The 16,687-nt window shown below is 41.5% G+C and overlaps 1 protein-coding gene across 1 annotated transcript; it reads left to right on the forward strand.

Annotated features, from left to right (window-relative positions):
• The first annotated feature begins 11,254 nt into the window (after positions 1 to 11,254).
• Positions 11,255 to 15,997, forward strand: CFAP91 (Cilia- and flagella-associated protein 91). The gene has a single exon (XM_051208374.1). It carries the CDS (start codon positions 11,363 to 11,365, stop codon positions 11,756 to 11,758), a length of 396 nt encoding a protein of 131 aa, XP_051064996.1. The 5' UTR covers positions 11,255 to 11,362; the 3' UTR covers positions 11,759 to 15,997.
• The last annotated feature ends 690 nt before the right edge of the window (positions 15,998 to 16,687 follow it).

The raw sequence follows: 16,687 nt of genomic DNA on the forward strand, positions 1-16,687 counted from the left end.
AGCATATCATCAGATCCCAATCGTTCTTGAAGACATCGAAAAACCGCTATCACGACTCCTTTCGGCCAGTCTGAGTTCCTACAAATGCTATTTGGATTACGGAATGCTGCTTAAACTTTGCAATGGTTTATCGATAGCATAGTACGAGTCATAGATTTTGTTCAAGTCTATATTGATGATCTGCTAATCACATCATCAAACGTAGATGAACATTATTAGCCACAATTGATTGATCACAGGAGCACCAGTTCCCTCAAGATTACAGGTACACCTTGCTGACGAGTGCCAAGTAGCACGAAACCCAGGTCCAGGGTTTCCTGTTGACTACCTCCAACCACCGTCTAAATCTCAGAACATTATTAGCATCTAACATTTCTGTCCCAACGCCTTTCGGATAATGCAATAATAATCAACCCGGACAAGTGTCAACTGGGCAAAACCGAAATAAAATTTTTAGGTCATATTATTAAGCAAGAGAATATTTCACTTTGTGAGCACAAAGTACGTGCAATAATGGAGTCCACCGTACCGTCCACACTCAAAGAACTGAAAGTGTTCCTCATTTTGGTTAACTTCTACCGACGTCTCGTCCCACACACGGCAGAACGGTTACGAACATTAACCGACTTACTTCGCGTTAATCCACGCGAATTAGAATTGAACGATTCCGCGTATAATGCATTTTCAGAGATCAAAACGGCTACGGCTCAAGCCCCACTCCCCCTTCACCTTGACCCACTAGCCACACCTAGTATAGCGGTTGATGCGTCGGATTTTGCTATAGGAGCCGTTATGCAATGGAATATCTCCGGAAGTTGGGAACCTATCAAATTTTTCTCACGACGCCTCACTCTGACGGAGACGCGACATACTCACGTGCACCGATCGTTTCGCAAGGTGACCTGAAGCTATGCCCATCACGTCTATTACGGCGGAGACAAGTGCTTACCGCTTCGTAGAACGACGGATAGCGCCGTACGGTTGTCCCTCGACTGTCACGACTGGCCGAGGACTACAATTCGAGTCCAAATTATTCTTCTCGCTGACTGAGCTGCTTGGTACGCAGAGCATACATATACCGCTTACCACCCAGCATCAAAAGGTTTAGTTGAACGGTTTCATCATCAACTTAAAAGTGCTCTTCGGGCACACGAAAACAACAAATGGTACGAAACCTTAATTATCAGAACGAGCTTAAAGGTAGATATTCAATATTCCGCCGCTGAACTTGTATATGGCACGACAATGAGTCTGCCTGGGGAATTTTTCACACCACGGAGCAGTAACAATTTCGGTCAATCAGACCACGTCCAACGATTGTAAGAATATATGCGAACACTGCCTCCAGTGTTAACTCGAATACAGCATCGAAAAGTCGCCATCTCCCGAGAGTTATCTACCTGTTCACATGTGTTCATACGAGTAGATTCGGTACGCGAACCTTGGGAACATCCTTACGAAGAACATATTCATATGATTTTTCGCCATGAAAAGACCTTCGAGGTTGATCGACACGGCTGCGTTGTGATGGTCAGCATTGATTGTTTCAGGCCAGCACACGTGGATGACAGTACCCTACCTGATACGTTGAGACCCAATTCTAATTCTTATCCAATCAGCGCTAGTCTATACTCGGAGAACAATCTGGAATCTCCTCATGTAAAAACTATAAGTGTACTAACGTTCTTATTGTCCTTCTTACTTCAATCTAACACAGTTATTTGGAATATAATTCCTCTCCTGCTCAACCGTGTTCTGATTTGGGGACTTGTCTTGTGAATTGGTGTCCAAGAATACTAAGCGATAGGAATAGCTGGGTCGTAATAAGAGGAAATTGTAACAGTAGTATTAAAACAATACTTAGAATAACATCAGATAATCATATGACTGATAACAAAAATTCAAATATGATTTCGAAGACATTGTCCATTTCGACTTTAGTCACCATCACTCATTGCCCGAAATTATATAGAAATCTAGACTACAGGGTCCAGATTCAGTGATTGGAATCTATCATTATCACTACGGTCTTAATTTTCTGTGTCCAAACTTGTGTAAAATCATTCTAACTGTTAACTTCGATCCACAAGACGTTACGCAAAACTTGGAATATTAGTAATCCATAGAAATCCTTAAATGGGACTACTTGGTGTACACTACGCCATGATGAAATCATTACTTCTATAGAATAACATGTCCTAGATATTTAATTATCGCAGAGTACCCTGTGTAGCGGTAAATAATTCCCCAAAATAAATAGATCTGTAAGTCTTCGACATTGGATGCTCACCACATTAATTTTAATAGACTCACCTAGCTGAAGTTGCTCGTTCATGCATCCGCACCGTAATCGAAATCCCCTGCAATAGCTAGCCAGATTAGATCAGTCGATCCACGATATATTGATAGCCGATCAAATATATCTCTGAACCTCCTCGCTTCCGTCTTTTGATTTCACATGGTGAGTACGATTCATATTTCAAGGTGTTACTGGTTATAGCATTGTCAAATTCCATGAACCTGTTGCATCTTCACCTGTAAACCTTGTAGTGTGGTGTCGAATCGCGTTGACTATGATCACCACTACAGGGAGACTACGCGCCAGTTAATCGATAAGATCTCTCGTAGGCCAAATATCAGAAACCGATTGACGGCTGTAGTCGAGATGTATTTTTTGGCGATCTCGTGGTATCTAAAGAATACCGAGATTGTGCCAAGTGACAAGTGTGGTTACTGAGTGTAACCGAATTCGTACAATGTAAGATCCAAACTAAGGTTTGGACTGCTGAATAGCCTTCCAGGTACGTTAGACACGCGCCTTTTCCCGTCGAAATCAAAACAGGTGATCGGGTAAATAGCGGTTCTATAATTCATCATAAATTTAAATGTAAATCGTTACCTAAACAAATATTACCACCCGGCTATTCAACCAATAATTGTTCAATCAATAAAATCTAAATTACAATAAATAAAGTAGTTGAAGAAAGATGAGGGAAAATTACCAGTCACAACAAATGAACGTTATTCTATCCCGACTGGATAGAACACACAAAAGGAGGAGCAAATCAATATGGCTACCGCCAAGAACAAGTGTCAAGTAAAACAACACAGATGCAGTTCGGGAAGAAACACAAACTTAGTGAATGCGTAAGAAAAACAAAAACTATAATAAAAAAATACAAGTATTAACAATTCAAATGTAATCAAAAGACAAGATGTACAACTAAGGGGATCAATAGGAACAAAGCGCAAGTATATACATGGAGGGGTCTTCACAAACACACAAAACATTCAAAATGGATCTTACATGCAATGTCACGATCAACAGAAGGAAGAATGTCTTTAGTACGGCTAAACAAACAAGTACAGTAAAACAATCACTGGTACAATTTGTTATAATAATAATTGTTTCCATCACACCAATCGCATTCTCTTGTTAAAAGTAGTGGACTACAACCTTCTGGAGTTACTGCCGTCACAAGCCCGTATAAACCAGGGGGATCAAGCATAAGGTTATCCACATCACTCTGTAGAAAGCAAACTTACTTAAAAAAGATTAACCAGAATAAACCATTTAAACTCTGTCCTTAGAGTTGAAGGATCTTTTTCAGAAGAAATCTGACTACTGATTGTGGAAGCCGAGATTCTTCGGAAGTCACATGGCCGATGCCCGCTCTAAAAACCAAGGCAACAATTAATATAGGTACATGGAATATCCGGACAATTTGGGAGACTGAGGGTACCATTTAAATAGCTACGGAAATGAGGAGATACAGATTGGCGTTTATCGGAATAGGTGGAAGACGTTACACCCATGCTAGGTAGAAAAGGTTATATTAGGGAGAAATGCTGCTGTACACCAGTCATGAAGAAAGTGCTCTGTCCACGCAGCAAGTTGATCTGATGCTATACAGGTAAGCACGTGAAGCACTTATACGATGTCAGTCTCCTGTACCCAGGATAATTAAATCATTCTTCAGAACGAAGGCAAGGATTACACTGCTCTGTTTTTTTTCAGTTGTCCAAACGATATGTGTCAGTGGAATGTGAACAAGGATATATAGGAGGGTTCCCGGCGTTTTTTTTAAGGCGATCGCCTTACAAATAAATGCTGCACTGGTCGAACTACCTAGAAAGTCAGCTGCTTACACTACTGAATGGCTCACCAAACTAATTAAGGCCTTGTCAAGTATGCTACTGATGATTACACTTATCCTGGGGATTGTTCACTTCGTAACTTCACTAGCAATAAAAACAATGACAGATATGGCCCTCATAATACCCTCAACATTAGCGTAAACCGCAAAAATAGGTATAATGTAGTGGAAATCTTGAACGACTTATCAGCCTTATTGTAAAACAATTAGCAATACAAAGTATTAGAATAACAGCTTTCATTGTAATAATCAACCCTCGCAGGTCAAATTATGACTTCTAGTAAAGAAAGAAGGCAAGTTTACATATATACATACATACGAGGAGTCCAGCTAGCACTGTGAGCCAAGGTTATCAAAATATATAGTACTCGTCACTAACTGATGTCATAATGCCAAATGACTAGGGTTATGTATTAAGATTTATACTGGAGTTCCAAGTTGGGTTTGCAAACACTAACTGAGGAATGCAATGCTTTGCCACCTTCGTGCTTACAAACCTGAGAAACTTGGGGCTTGAGATTTAGAGTGAGGGTTGTGTTGATTAAAGTTGATAATAATATCAATACGATTTCTGAAGGGACAAACGGTACAACAGATCAGGAGTAATATTGGTGACGGTGAGTAAACAAAGTTATGTCTCATACTTACATATTCAGAAACTTCTTAAACTTCAGTTAGACACTCGAGGCCAGGATTATTGAGGATAACATCTAACTTATGGTCTCGTAAACACCAAGTGTTGTGGTAGACTGTAGTGCAAAGACCACAGATTGGTAAGGCTGATATCGTGTTGTAAATAGAATTCTGTTTTTTATAACATTCATCAATCGATAACAAGAAGGATAACAGGAACAGAACAAGTGACCAAAAGTACGTCTCACAAAACGGAATATACTTTTGTCATATTCTTCTGATTGATTTGCCCACGAAGTACATATCATTCTGATACTAACAAACTAGTAATTGAATTTAGGTATTGTGCTTATTAAGATTATCTATGGGGCGAGGTATGAATCAGTTTTTTAAGAGATGACTAGTGACCCTGAATTAATATGTTGGAGTTTTGTAAGAATAGAGTAGACTAAGTATGTCTTTAGAAGCGCTAGTATTCGTGTACACTGCTAGCTAGTTGGTCTAGTGATTTGGAGTCATTTAGATGCTTATATAACGAATGGTAATTTGATACCGATCACCCACAATGATTGAGGCCAGCTTAGTAGGGGATCACAGATTCCAACAGAATATAGTTTGTCATATAATTTACTGTGAGATACTTTATTAAATGTCTCAGATGTCAAAATAACAGTTTATAACAATTTTTGTGACTCTCAGCACTGTGTTATGTGGTCAAAGGACTCAAAGGGCCAATTCATGCACGAAATACCGACTAAGAAACCATTTTGTGATTTAAAGGTAAGATTTTTAGTAAGTAATCTAATAGACCGCTTTGCATAACCCATTATTCTCGAAACAACTGGATTGATATTTTTGAGTCTGTAGTTAAGTGCATCCACTCCGTCCTGCCTTATGTAGCGAGATAATTTAGCTGGTCTTCCAGTAATTCAAGGATATACCCGTACCTCAAGCGGGTTATTACCGTCATATCTTTTAAAGGACGAGATTAACCAAGAAGGATGGTGATTCTAGACCCCGACTAATGAGGATAACTTTCCCATCCTCCCATATGTCGGCTGCAACTCTAGAAGCATTTCGTGCCAACAGATGTCGGTTGACATCTGGGATCCATATTCACTCGGATAGGCCACATGACGCCAGGATCAAGCACAAAGGCAAGTTGGAGCTAACCATTCCACTTCTGGACTATGGATTGTGGACCAACTCGGCAAACCTTATATAGGTAGGCTACCTGTCCATTCACATAAGGCTCATACAGACAAACAGGAAGTTCAAGCATTTCAAAATGAAAGCACAAACTGATTATACATGAACGCCGCGAGTCTACGAAATAAAATGGATGAACAACGTGAACTTAGCAATGCTAATAAGGTTCATTTGATAGGAATATCTGAAACTCGGATATCTCAGTCTACGAACCAGAAGCTAGCAATACCTAGGATGTCTTTGTTTCGCGACGACAGAAAAACAGGAATTGGGGATGGTTTAGCCCTATACATACGATCCTGCCTGGAGGTACACCAAGTTCACAACCATGAGTTTAACAATCCAGATGGATCTGTATGGTGCTCAGCAAGGTTGTCTACTACTTCGAGGTGCCTAGTCGAAGCCATCTATAGGGTGCCCACTACTGACATCGAATATGACAGTCGTATGTTGGAAGGACTATCCCACTCTACGCGTCTCGGATTCACTCATATCCTGATTCTAGGGTACATCAATCTCCCTAGAGTCAATTTCGCCGAACATACGTATATTGGAAGTAAAAATTCAAGTACAGCTCAGTATTTCAACCTCGTTGGGGATCTGGATTTTACGAAAATATGAAGTCGGCAACTCGTTGGAAAAACAGTTATGCCGTCGCGCTTAGACTGAGTATCTACAAACGAAGACTTTCTAGTTGACAACCTCTCAATCCTGGCTTCCCTGCGAAAGAGTGATCACGCCGTCATAGCCTTCAGTTTTGCTGGCAAAACTGAACTAAGATATCCCACCAATAACAGGCTCTGGAATTTCAAACGATTGAGTGTGTCCGCTCTGCATGACTATCTTCGGGATGTTCACAATCAACTTGATGTGGTTGCTCATTGGGGATTCTTACTGAACAAGCTCTTATGAGCTACAAAGCAGTCAGTTCCTCAAACGGTCCTCAATAGCTACAAGCAACCTACAATCATCAAGAACCGCATTCTTTGCCTGCTCAGCCGCAAAGGGCACTGTTGGTCAGAATACAAGCGAACTGACAACAACGGCGCGTACAGTCAATACAAACGTATAAGGGACATATGCACGAAGGCCATAAGAGAAGACAGGCTTCAGTATCAGATAAAGCTTATGGATAAAATTTGTCTACAATCCGAAAAGCTTATTCCATTATGCAGCCTCCCTTCGTCCAGCTGAAACTGAAGTTTCCCAGCTGCTAGGTCCTGATGGCCCGACCAAAAACGACGGCGATGCCACTAACCTTTCGGCTTAACAATACTCTCTGACATTTCAACCGACCTACATCAACTATACTGATGACAGCTTCATCTGCAACTGCATGGGACTTCCGGAAGTGAGCCTCAGCGCTGACTTGGTGTTCCGGAAATTGCAGCACTTAAGACTAGATACTTCTCCTGGCCCGGATATGGTTCATTCTGCCATACTGAGAGAGGCAGCCTCAATCCTGTCAACGCCGCTTAGCGTGATTTTCTCATACTCGCTAAGCCGAGGCAAACTACCGGAAATTCGGAAGCTGGCTCATATCACACCAAGTTCCAAAGGAAGTCGACGCAGCGAACCTTCAAGTTTCCGACCGGTGGCTCTTATCTCTATACCTTCAAAAATCATAAAATCCCTGATATGCGATGATATACATGACGATTTACTGTCCTTAAATTTCTTCTCACCCCAGGAAGGGTTACTCTTGTACGACCAAATCGCTAACTGCGGTGGACAGATGAACAAGCATCCTTGATCGCAAGGGGAAGGTCGATATCATTTACCTTGATTTCTCAAGAGCTCCTGATAGGGTCAACCATATATGTCTTATCAACAAGCTCAAACGATTGGCTATCTGACCACCTCTAATTGATCGGCTCTTTTCATATCTGGAAAATCGACACTTTAAGGTCAGGGTCAACTTCACTTTATCTCAGGCTATGGAATGTCCTAGTGGGGTCCTCAAGGGCTCAGTACTAGGACCTCTTCTCTTCTTGATTTTTATAAATGATCTTCCACAACAGGTGTCGTCAGACTTATTACTTTTTACTGATGACGTGAAACTTTGGAGAGAGATACGCCACTAAGAGGATATACTGGCACTTCAGGAGGATCTGACTTGACTTCAAAGTTGGGCAGACGATAACGGACTTACCTTTAACACTTCAAAGTGTAAAGTAGTTCATCTGCGACATGTTGCAGACTACAGTTACAACTTAAAAAACCCCTTTCAAGTGGTATCACGAGTCGAACAAATTTTAGTAGTCCTAATACCCTAGGATTTAAAGTCCTACGCTAACTGTGACAGAAATGCTTTTCGAGCAAACCTTGCACTGATAACATTGAGGCGCATTTTTGGCCAGTTTGACTGAAGAACTTTCCACATAATCCTCAACAGCTTTATTTGTCCACATTTAGAGTACGGAAAAATAGTATTTCCTCCCTCAGTCCAAAAAAATAAGGACACTTTGGAGCGTATCCGACGACGAGACACGAAATCAGTTCGTGGACTCAAATTCAAACCTTATGAACAGCGTCTCCAATCACTTGTAGTGTGGCGTCGAGTCGCGTTGACTATGATCACCACTACAGGGAGACTACGCGCCAGTTAATCGATAAGATCTCTCGTAGGCCAAATATCAGAAACCGATTGACGGCTGTAGTCGAGATGTATTTTTTGGCGATCTCGTGGTATCTAAAGAATACCGAGATTGTGCCAAGTGACAAGTGTGGTTACTGAGTGTAACCGAATTCGTGCAAGATCACGATCAACAGAAGGAAGAATGTCTTTAGTACGGTTAAACAAACAAGTACAGTAAAATAATCACTGGTATAATTTGTTATAATAATAATTGTTTCCATTAAACCAATCGTGTTCTCTTGATGAAAGTAGGTCATTACACACTTAACCTTTATTCATTAGAGTATAGGCATCTTAGAAGTGACTTTGTAATGGCTTACAGTGTTCTTAATACTTCGGGATATCCCCTTAAACACCTACGTGAGTTTAGCTCCAACACAAACTCAAGGGGTAACACCCAGAAATTGGAGATACAGAATAGCAGAATGGACTATAGGCACAACTCCTACTCTTTAAGAGTTGTCGAACGCTGGATTTTGCTACCGACTGAACTGATCCAGGCGACTTCCTAGGAGTCATTTGAGAGGAAACTTGGCCTATTCCTAAGGACTAAAAATAACATCGTATTATGGTTTACCAATTTCTTTTTTTCTTCTATTATCGTTGATATACCTAGGTTCCTGGCTGGAGGTATTGGTGATCGACTGCTACTAGACACGGGAGCCCGTTAAGCGAAAGCTTCTTCTATTCCGTTCACAACCATTTGGACCATTTGAATCTGGTATTGTAAACGGACACCAGGTTTCCATTATTAGGACAATTTCCAGCTTGGTAATTAAGGCAGTCGCCTTCAGTCCTGCCATTTTATTACTTAAAAAGCGTTCATTAATAAGCAAAACAATGGACGGGATATGGTTACTTAAATAGTGGTCCATCACACTGTCTGTACCTATATGACTACATGTAACTTGAATGGCTAGTTTAAGTGGCGATACAACGAGGTTAATCGGACGACTAGATGGGCACTTACCTGTTTTCTTGATGGCGATGGGACTAGATATTCGTACGGATCATCAGTGTTACACATGCAGTCGCGTTACTCTAAATCTCTTACCATATTTGGCAATAAGGTGTTATCCGGTTTATTTGATTTGGGAAGCAAGGATATTTCTAGGTCTGTGGTATTGACAGGTAGTGCTGCGCTCAGCATAGGGGTTTAAACATTCTGTATATCTATCAAAATGCATGGAGCGCATGCATCAGAGGGCAGCTGAACTGAATAGGCCGCCGATACACATCAGTAACTGTGACACTATCCCCAAGATCAAAAGACCAATAAACTTTGTTTCAGACTATACATAGCATCATGAACTATTCCTAGAACTTGCACACGAACCTGAAACAAAGTCTAATGGACCACCTAATATATAGGCTGATCACAAATATATCCGACACACAGTCAATAATATACGTATAACCGAATAAAACGATTCACTCCCTTCGCCCAGTATTCATTACGGAGAATAACTTATGCCCTTCGACCTCTGTTATGACGTTCATTTATTTGCGAAATCTCCGTCGACAATTGATGTGACTCGTGGCCCATCGAATATCACGTAATAAGATCACCAATCAGAGCACGACCTATTAAATCTTAGCACTGTGCCAAACCGCTGAAGTGTTTACTGGTACAAGAAACCTAGTGCACTTTTAAGTCCTTCTTGCCTAGTCCTGGATGCCAAGTCCAGAAAACTAATATCAGCTTATCCTGTGTCAATAAAATAAATCAGACATACTTGGTACACACACAAGCAAACCAGACCACAGTCCATCATTCTGTAAATAAAAACGGACACATTCGTACGCAGGTTTATCGGTGTAAGTTGCTGTACCATATTACCACAGAGATACAATTGTCTATTCAAATCACATGGTGGTAGAGGTGGTAAAAGTATAAGCAGTAATCGGATAGATTAGGGTTTGAAAATGTTGTTCAAGGAGTATAATCCAGTGGAATAAATTTGCTTCTGTGTATCAAGCTTGTGCCTTGATTTTCACCGCTCTTTTCCGGCTGATGTTAACTGCTGTCTTTTTGTTTTTCATTTCTTGAATCTTGTCCGTGGTTTAATAATAATGTGTTGTAAGCATCTTTGCAACATGTAAATAGTCACAATTGATTGATCACTGGGTGGTGATCAATGTCATGCTATCAATCTGAACTAATAAGGACTAGACAAGCATGACATTGATCACCACCCAGTGATCAATCAATTGTGATTACCTCTCAGTCCTACAGGAGGTTAGTCACGGCTCGGATAGCTCAGTGGTAACGTCTCTGAATGTGAAGCTGGGTGACACGAGATCGAATCCGCCAGGGAGCATCAGTTCCCTCAAGATTACAGGTACACCTTGCTGACGAGTGCCAAGTAGCACGAAACCCGGGTCCAGGGTTTCCTGTTGACTACCTCCAACCACCATCTAAATCTCAATACATATAAATAGTTCTCAGCAAAATGGGAAATTTTTTTCACTTAAGCGCCCTAACTAAGCCATTTAAGCAGTTACGGACTCTAGTCAGTATTACATCGAGTGTAATAATTGGTCAAATAAATGTAGCTTCGCTGTTTACTGACACCCAAAACAGCACTCGTATGACATCCAAACGGGGAAAGCAAATATTCAAGGATTGGTGGTTAAGATTTATTTATTTGTTTTGATGAGATTTCAGTAATATTTATCACAATGCAATTTTTTCATATATCAGCCTTCAGGAAATCCGAAAATTATGGATATTACGTTGGACTCTTTAGTAGGAAATCAAAATATCACCCAAATAGATCTAAGGCCGAAACGACCTGTCTATATATCACGTTATGTGCAGACAATGTATCGTGATTCAGAGGCGCAAACTGACCCATATTCTCCATTGTATGTTGTCAATACAGGGAAAAACCTTGAGACACTGAAATTAACTTCGTTGAGTTATGGATATGGACTTCCAGTCGGATTATTTGATGTTGAAAGAATTGAACGTGCAAGACAAAGACGAGAAATTGAAGCAAATTTACCGCCGTATAAAGATATTGCAAATAATCTGGTACAAATTGCCAAACGACGTAAAATTTTGGAAGGTTTAGAAAATCGTGAATGGTACTTCAGAGAAAGAGAGGTTGAAGCGTAAGTCAGTCAATTTATTATTACTAAGCTTTTCCAGTCATGTAATTTATGGACGAGGAATTCACTTTAAAAAGCAATTTTCGTTCCTGATAAGTAGAATCAAGGAAACAATGAAACTAGAAATTTGTAAAAGTTTGTTATACCGTTGTCCTGTACTCATCAAGAGCCCTAAGACGTAGGTGTGGTTTAAATCTCAGTTTATCCAACGTGGTGCTTGAGTCTGATTAGTTTTTACTTTCTTCAAATTGATTGAAGCTGAAACTCTGGTCACATATTTAGTACTTGGTACGGGGCATAAAGGTCTTGGCTTGAGTTGCCGTTAAGGCTGTAGATATTCATTATTGAACGCTCCCAAACTAGTAAAGATGCCACAGATATTCAGAGTTTGACAACGCCTTTACACATGACACCGTCCCAATTGAAGTATGCCAATCCAGTCAAATTAGAAATCAGAAATCAAGGTCAGCCAGTCAGTCAATAACGCCATAGAACTCCGTACGTACATACGTCAATTTAAGTTGCCATACCACATTAGCACAGAGGTACAATTGTCTATTCAAATCACATGGTGGTAGAGGTGGTAAAAGTATAAGCAGTAATCGGATAGATTAGGGTTTGAAAATGTTGTTCAATGAGTATAACCCAGTGAAAAAATTGGAAAGAGAAAAAGGAAGGGAGATGAAAAATTCAGACAATTAGAATTTGCGAGAACATAAAAGTGGATGCACCTGCAACTTTGCAAACGATTTTGAGTCATTTCATTCAAGGTCTCTGACCGTTGGTTGCTATCATCTCGCGGATCCCAACCAGGTAGTCTACACCTACAGACACTGCTCAGTCCACTTGCCAATGACCTCATGGATTTGTACCATGTTTCGGTCTGGCCACCCCTAGCTTTCTTCCAACCTACTCGTACACCATAAAACATCGCTCGTTCGGGCAGTCGGTGGTTGTGTATACGTAACACATGTCTCAGCCATCTCAACTGATGAAGTTTCACTACTTCAATTGATTTGCCGTCCCTACCTAGCATCCGTTTCCTAACAACTACATTACTTACTTGGTGGTCCCAGGATATATGAGCAATGCTTTGAAGACATCCACGATCGAATACTAGTGACCTACCAATATCCTCTACTCTTACCGGCCATGTTTCACTGCCATAAAGTAGGCCGGAACGAACTGCTGAGCAGTAAACCCGTCCTTTGGTTGATAGACGGATATCTCGCCTACGCAATAAATGACGCAAGTTGGAGAAAGCCAGTCAAGCCTTCTGTATCCGTGCTGACGTTTCGTCACACACTAGACCACAAGGGCTGACGAGACTCCGAAGATAAGTGAAGCGGTCGATACACTCAACTCCATCACTCCCCATCATTAGTTCAGGTGCCGATGCAACTCAACCCTGAAGTGACATGTTGCATTTCGAGGGGAGAATCGCCTTCAGAACATGCTTGCATTGTTGCTTACGGTGGTCAGAAGACTGCATTTTGTCAGCGTCTTCACCAAATAGAACTCTCATTGGCATACTCTAAGTCAACAAGTGAACCGCCCGGTAAAAGTTTATCTCCTGGAAATTTAGATGAAGAAAGCATTATCTCTAAAAGCACGTCAACAACAAAGTTAAGCAAAAATGGAGAGAGTTGACAGCCCTGAAGAACATTCGAGGTAATCAATTCTGATGACAGTTCGCCATAAGCTCTGACTCGACCAGTTGTGTAGGGAGAGAGAGCCTGTATAAGGTTAATGTATTTCCTTGGTACTCCTTTCATTGACAAACACTGCCATATATCCTCACTATCAACAGAGTCAAATGCCGCCTTAAGGTCGAAAAGTACTATTATTGTGGGACGTCTGAATGTGTGTCTATGTTCTAGGACCTGACGTAGTGTGAATATCTGGTTCACACAGCCACATCCAGGTCGAAAACCAGTCTGGTTTTCTCTAGTTCTGCTCTTCAAGAGCTTTAGTTAGGCGTCGACACATTATTGAAGCTAATGTTTTAGACAATATATTAGTCAAACTGATTCCTCTGTGATTGTAACAAGAGGACTTTTGCCCTTTCTTATAGACTGGCACAATCAGTGGTTGAGACCAGTCAGATGGGATTACATCCAGTTCCCGGATTCTGCCTAAGACCTCAGTCAATCTCGCTGCTAGTACTGGACTGCCATCCTTAAAAATCTCAAGAGTAAACCTGTCAGAACCTGTTGCTCTCCCACGCTTCAGATTTCCTATAGCTTTTTGGACCTTGTCAAGAGTTGGAGGACTTACATCAACTGGTCATTCAGGTCGACTGGAGATCGTGGGAAACCGAAGTGTGGTTGAAGGCCAGTTGAACTGATCCCTAAAGTGTTCTGCCCATCCATCCAATCTCCTAAATTGAGAATGAACAATATGTCCTTCTTTTTCTGAAATAGTTTCGCTAACAGTCGGTTTCCTAATATCGGTTTCCTTAACAAGTCTGAACAATTGTCTGCTATTACCTATTGCCTCTGCCTTTTCCGTCTCTCTTGCTTTCGCTACCCACCACTGTTCACGATCATTGCGTAGGCTCCTTATCAGCCTGCGCTTAAGCTGACTCCGCTCTTTGTCATGTTTAGAGCCAGATGGGATGAGTTTTCGAGCATCTATCACTGCGGTGGATGCTGCTCAGACCCAGTATTTTCCCTAACCTTATGGTTTACTGTCCTAGCAGATATCACTGCTGTTTCCACAGCTTTTCGGATATCATTCCACGCTGCCTCGGGGTGGATATCACTTACATGGCTGCCTAACCGTGTTTTCTAGTTGTTCCTGAAATATATTCTTAGCTTAGCTATCATTGAGTAGAACCCTAAGAGGTTTCTTTGAATCGTCTTACCTACGTCCAGTGAGACGCAGACAAATACGCGCTCGCACTAGAGCATCATGTGAATCCAAGCATGTGCTCCACAACAAGCGTCAGTCTTCTATTGAGCCTCTCCATCGATGGCTGACAGCAATGTGATCTGTTTGGGTCCAACGTTGGGACGAATTCGGGGGTCGCCATGTCAAAATATGTTTTTCCTTATGCTTAAAGTTAGTATTTGCAAGGAACAGGCGGTTATCTGATCATAGCTGCATTAGACGATCGCGATTATCTGTTCTTTGAGCCACGACACCATAAGATCCACTCAGCTGTCCTTGATTTTCGATTAATTTATCTAAGTGTACATGGAAGTCACCAACCACCATTACTACATCAGGGCACCTAACGTTTTGAAGGTCAGAAAACTTTCTGTAAAACTCATCTCTCACCTCATTTGAGCTGGAGTCAGTGGGAGAGTAGACAGAGAGGACGGAGAGGCAACAACGAGCGTCCTTATCTTTCCGAGTCCTTAGTGTTCCGTTTAGTTGGACAGCACGCAAGCAACTGTCCACTGGGATCCAGTCTAAGAGCGTTAGTTCTGCCCTAGGACATAATGCTTTGATCCCCCTGGTTTGTACGGGCTTGTGACGGCAGAAACTCCAGAAGGTTGTAGTCCACTACTTTTAACAAGAGAATGCGATTGGTGTGATGGAAACAATTATTATTATAACAAATTGTACCAGTGATTGTTTTACTGTACTTGTTTGTTTAACCGTACTAAAGACATTCTTCCTTCTGTTGATCGTGATCTTGCACGAATTCGGTTACACTCAGTAACCACACTTGTCACTTGGCACAATCTCGGTATTCTTTAGATACCACGAGATCGCCAAAAAATACATCTCGACTACAGCCGTCAATCGGTTTCTGATATTTGGCCTACGAGAGATCTTATCGATTAACTGGCGCGTAGTCTCCCTGTAGTGGTGATCATAGTCAACGCGATTCGACACCACACTACAAGGTTTACAGGTGAAGATGCAACAGGTTCATGGAATTTGACAATGCTATAACCAGTAACACCTTGAAATATGAATCGTACTCACCATGTGAAATCAAAAGACGGAAGCGAGGAGGTTCAAAGATATATTTGATCGGCTATCAATATATCGTGGATCGACTGATCTAATCTGGCTAGCTATTGCAGGGGATTTCGATTACGGTGCGGATGCATGAACGAGCAACTTCAGCTAGGTGAGTCTATTAAAATTAATGTGGTGAGCATCCAATGTCGAAGACTTACAGATCTATTTATTTTGGGGAATTATTTACCGCTACACAGGGTACTCTGCGATAATTAAATATCTAGGACATGTTATTCTATAGAAGTAATGATTTCATCATGGCGTAGTGTACACCAAGTAGTCCCATTTAAGGAAGTCTTAATATCGATGTTTGTTGTCTATTTGAGACCCGTATTCAAGACTCGAGTGAAGTACTACAAATTCGCTCTCCCTCTGTCGCTTCAAAAAGCTTGTTTTACGTGCGTTTATCCGGGGACCCTGTGACAACTTCGTCTGGTCTTGTTGGCGTTGGTGTCTCACTAAGCGCTTGAGCTGAGGCAGCACTAATCGACTAGACCCCATTAACAGTCGGTTATGTGCCGTTAGATTAGAAAGTTCCATCAAAGTGAGAAGAAATTGGCGTGAGAAACCATGTCTTTTCGTCATCTCCGCCTATGCTCCGACGGATGGCAGCCCGGATGCAATCAAAGATAAATTCTACCGCCAGTTAACTGTTATTCTCCAGAAAGTACGTTCGACAGATATTGTAGTACTAGCCGGAGACTTGAATGCTCAGGTCGGGCGTCTAGGCACAGAAGAGAGTCGTTCAGGTGGTCGATGGGAACTTGTTGGTCGCAGGACAGATAATGGAGACCGTCTACTGCAACTGCGCACAGACCACAACTTGTTTCTGGCTAGCACTAACTTCTGGCACGGTCATCGCCAATGTGCCACCTGGTGTCCTCCCTCTGCATCTGAAGCCTGGACTCAGATTGATCACATCGCGATCAGCTACCGCTGGCGTGGTTGTGTACAAGAC

The sequence above is a fragment of the Schistosoma haematobium genome, chromosome 5 (assembly GCF_000699445.3).
Source record: "Schistosoma haematobium chromosome 5, whole genome shotgun sequence".
NCBI lineage: Eukaryota > Metazoa > Platyhelminthes > Trematoda > Strigeidida > Schistosomatidae > Schistosoma > Schistosoma haematobium.

Coding starts and splice junctions, on each gene's coding strand:
- CFAP91 (XM_051208374.1), top strand. CDS start 11,363: ATGGATATTACGTTGGACTCTTTAGTAGGAAATCAAAATATCACCCAA.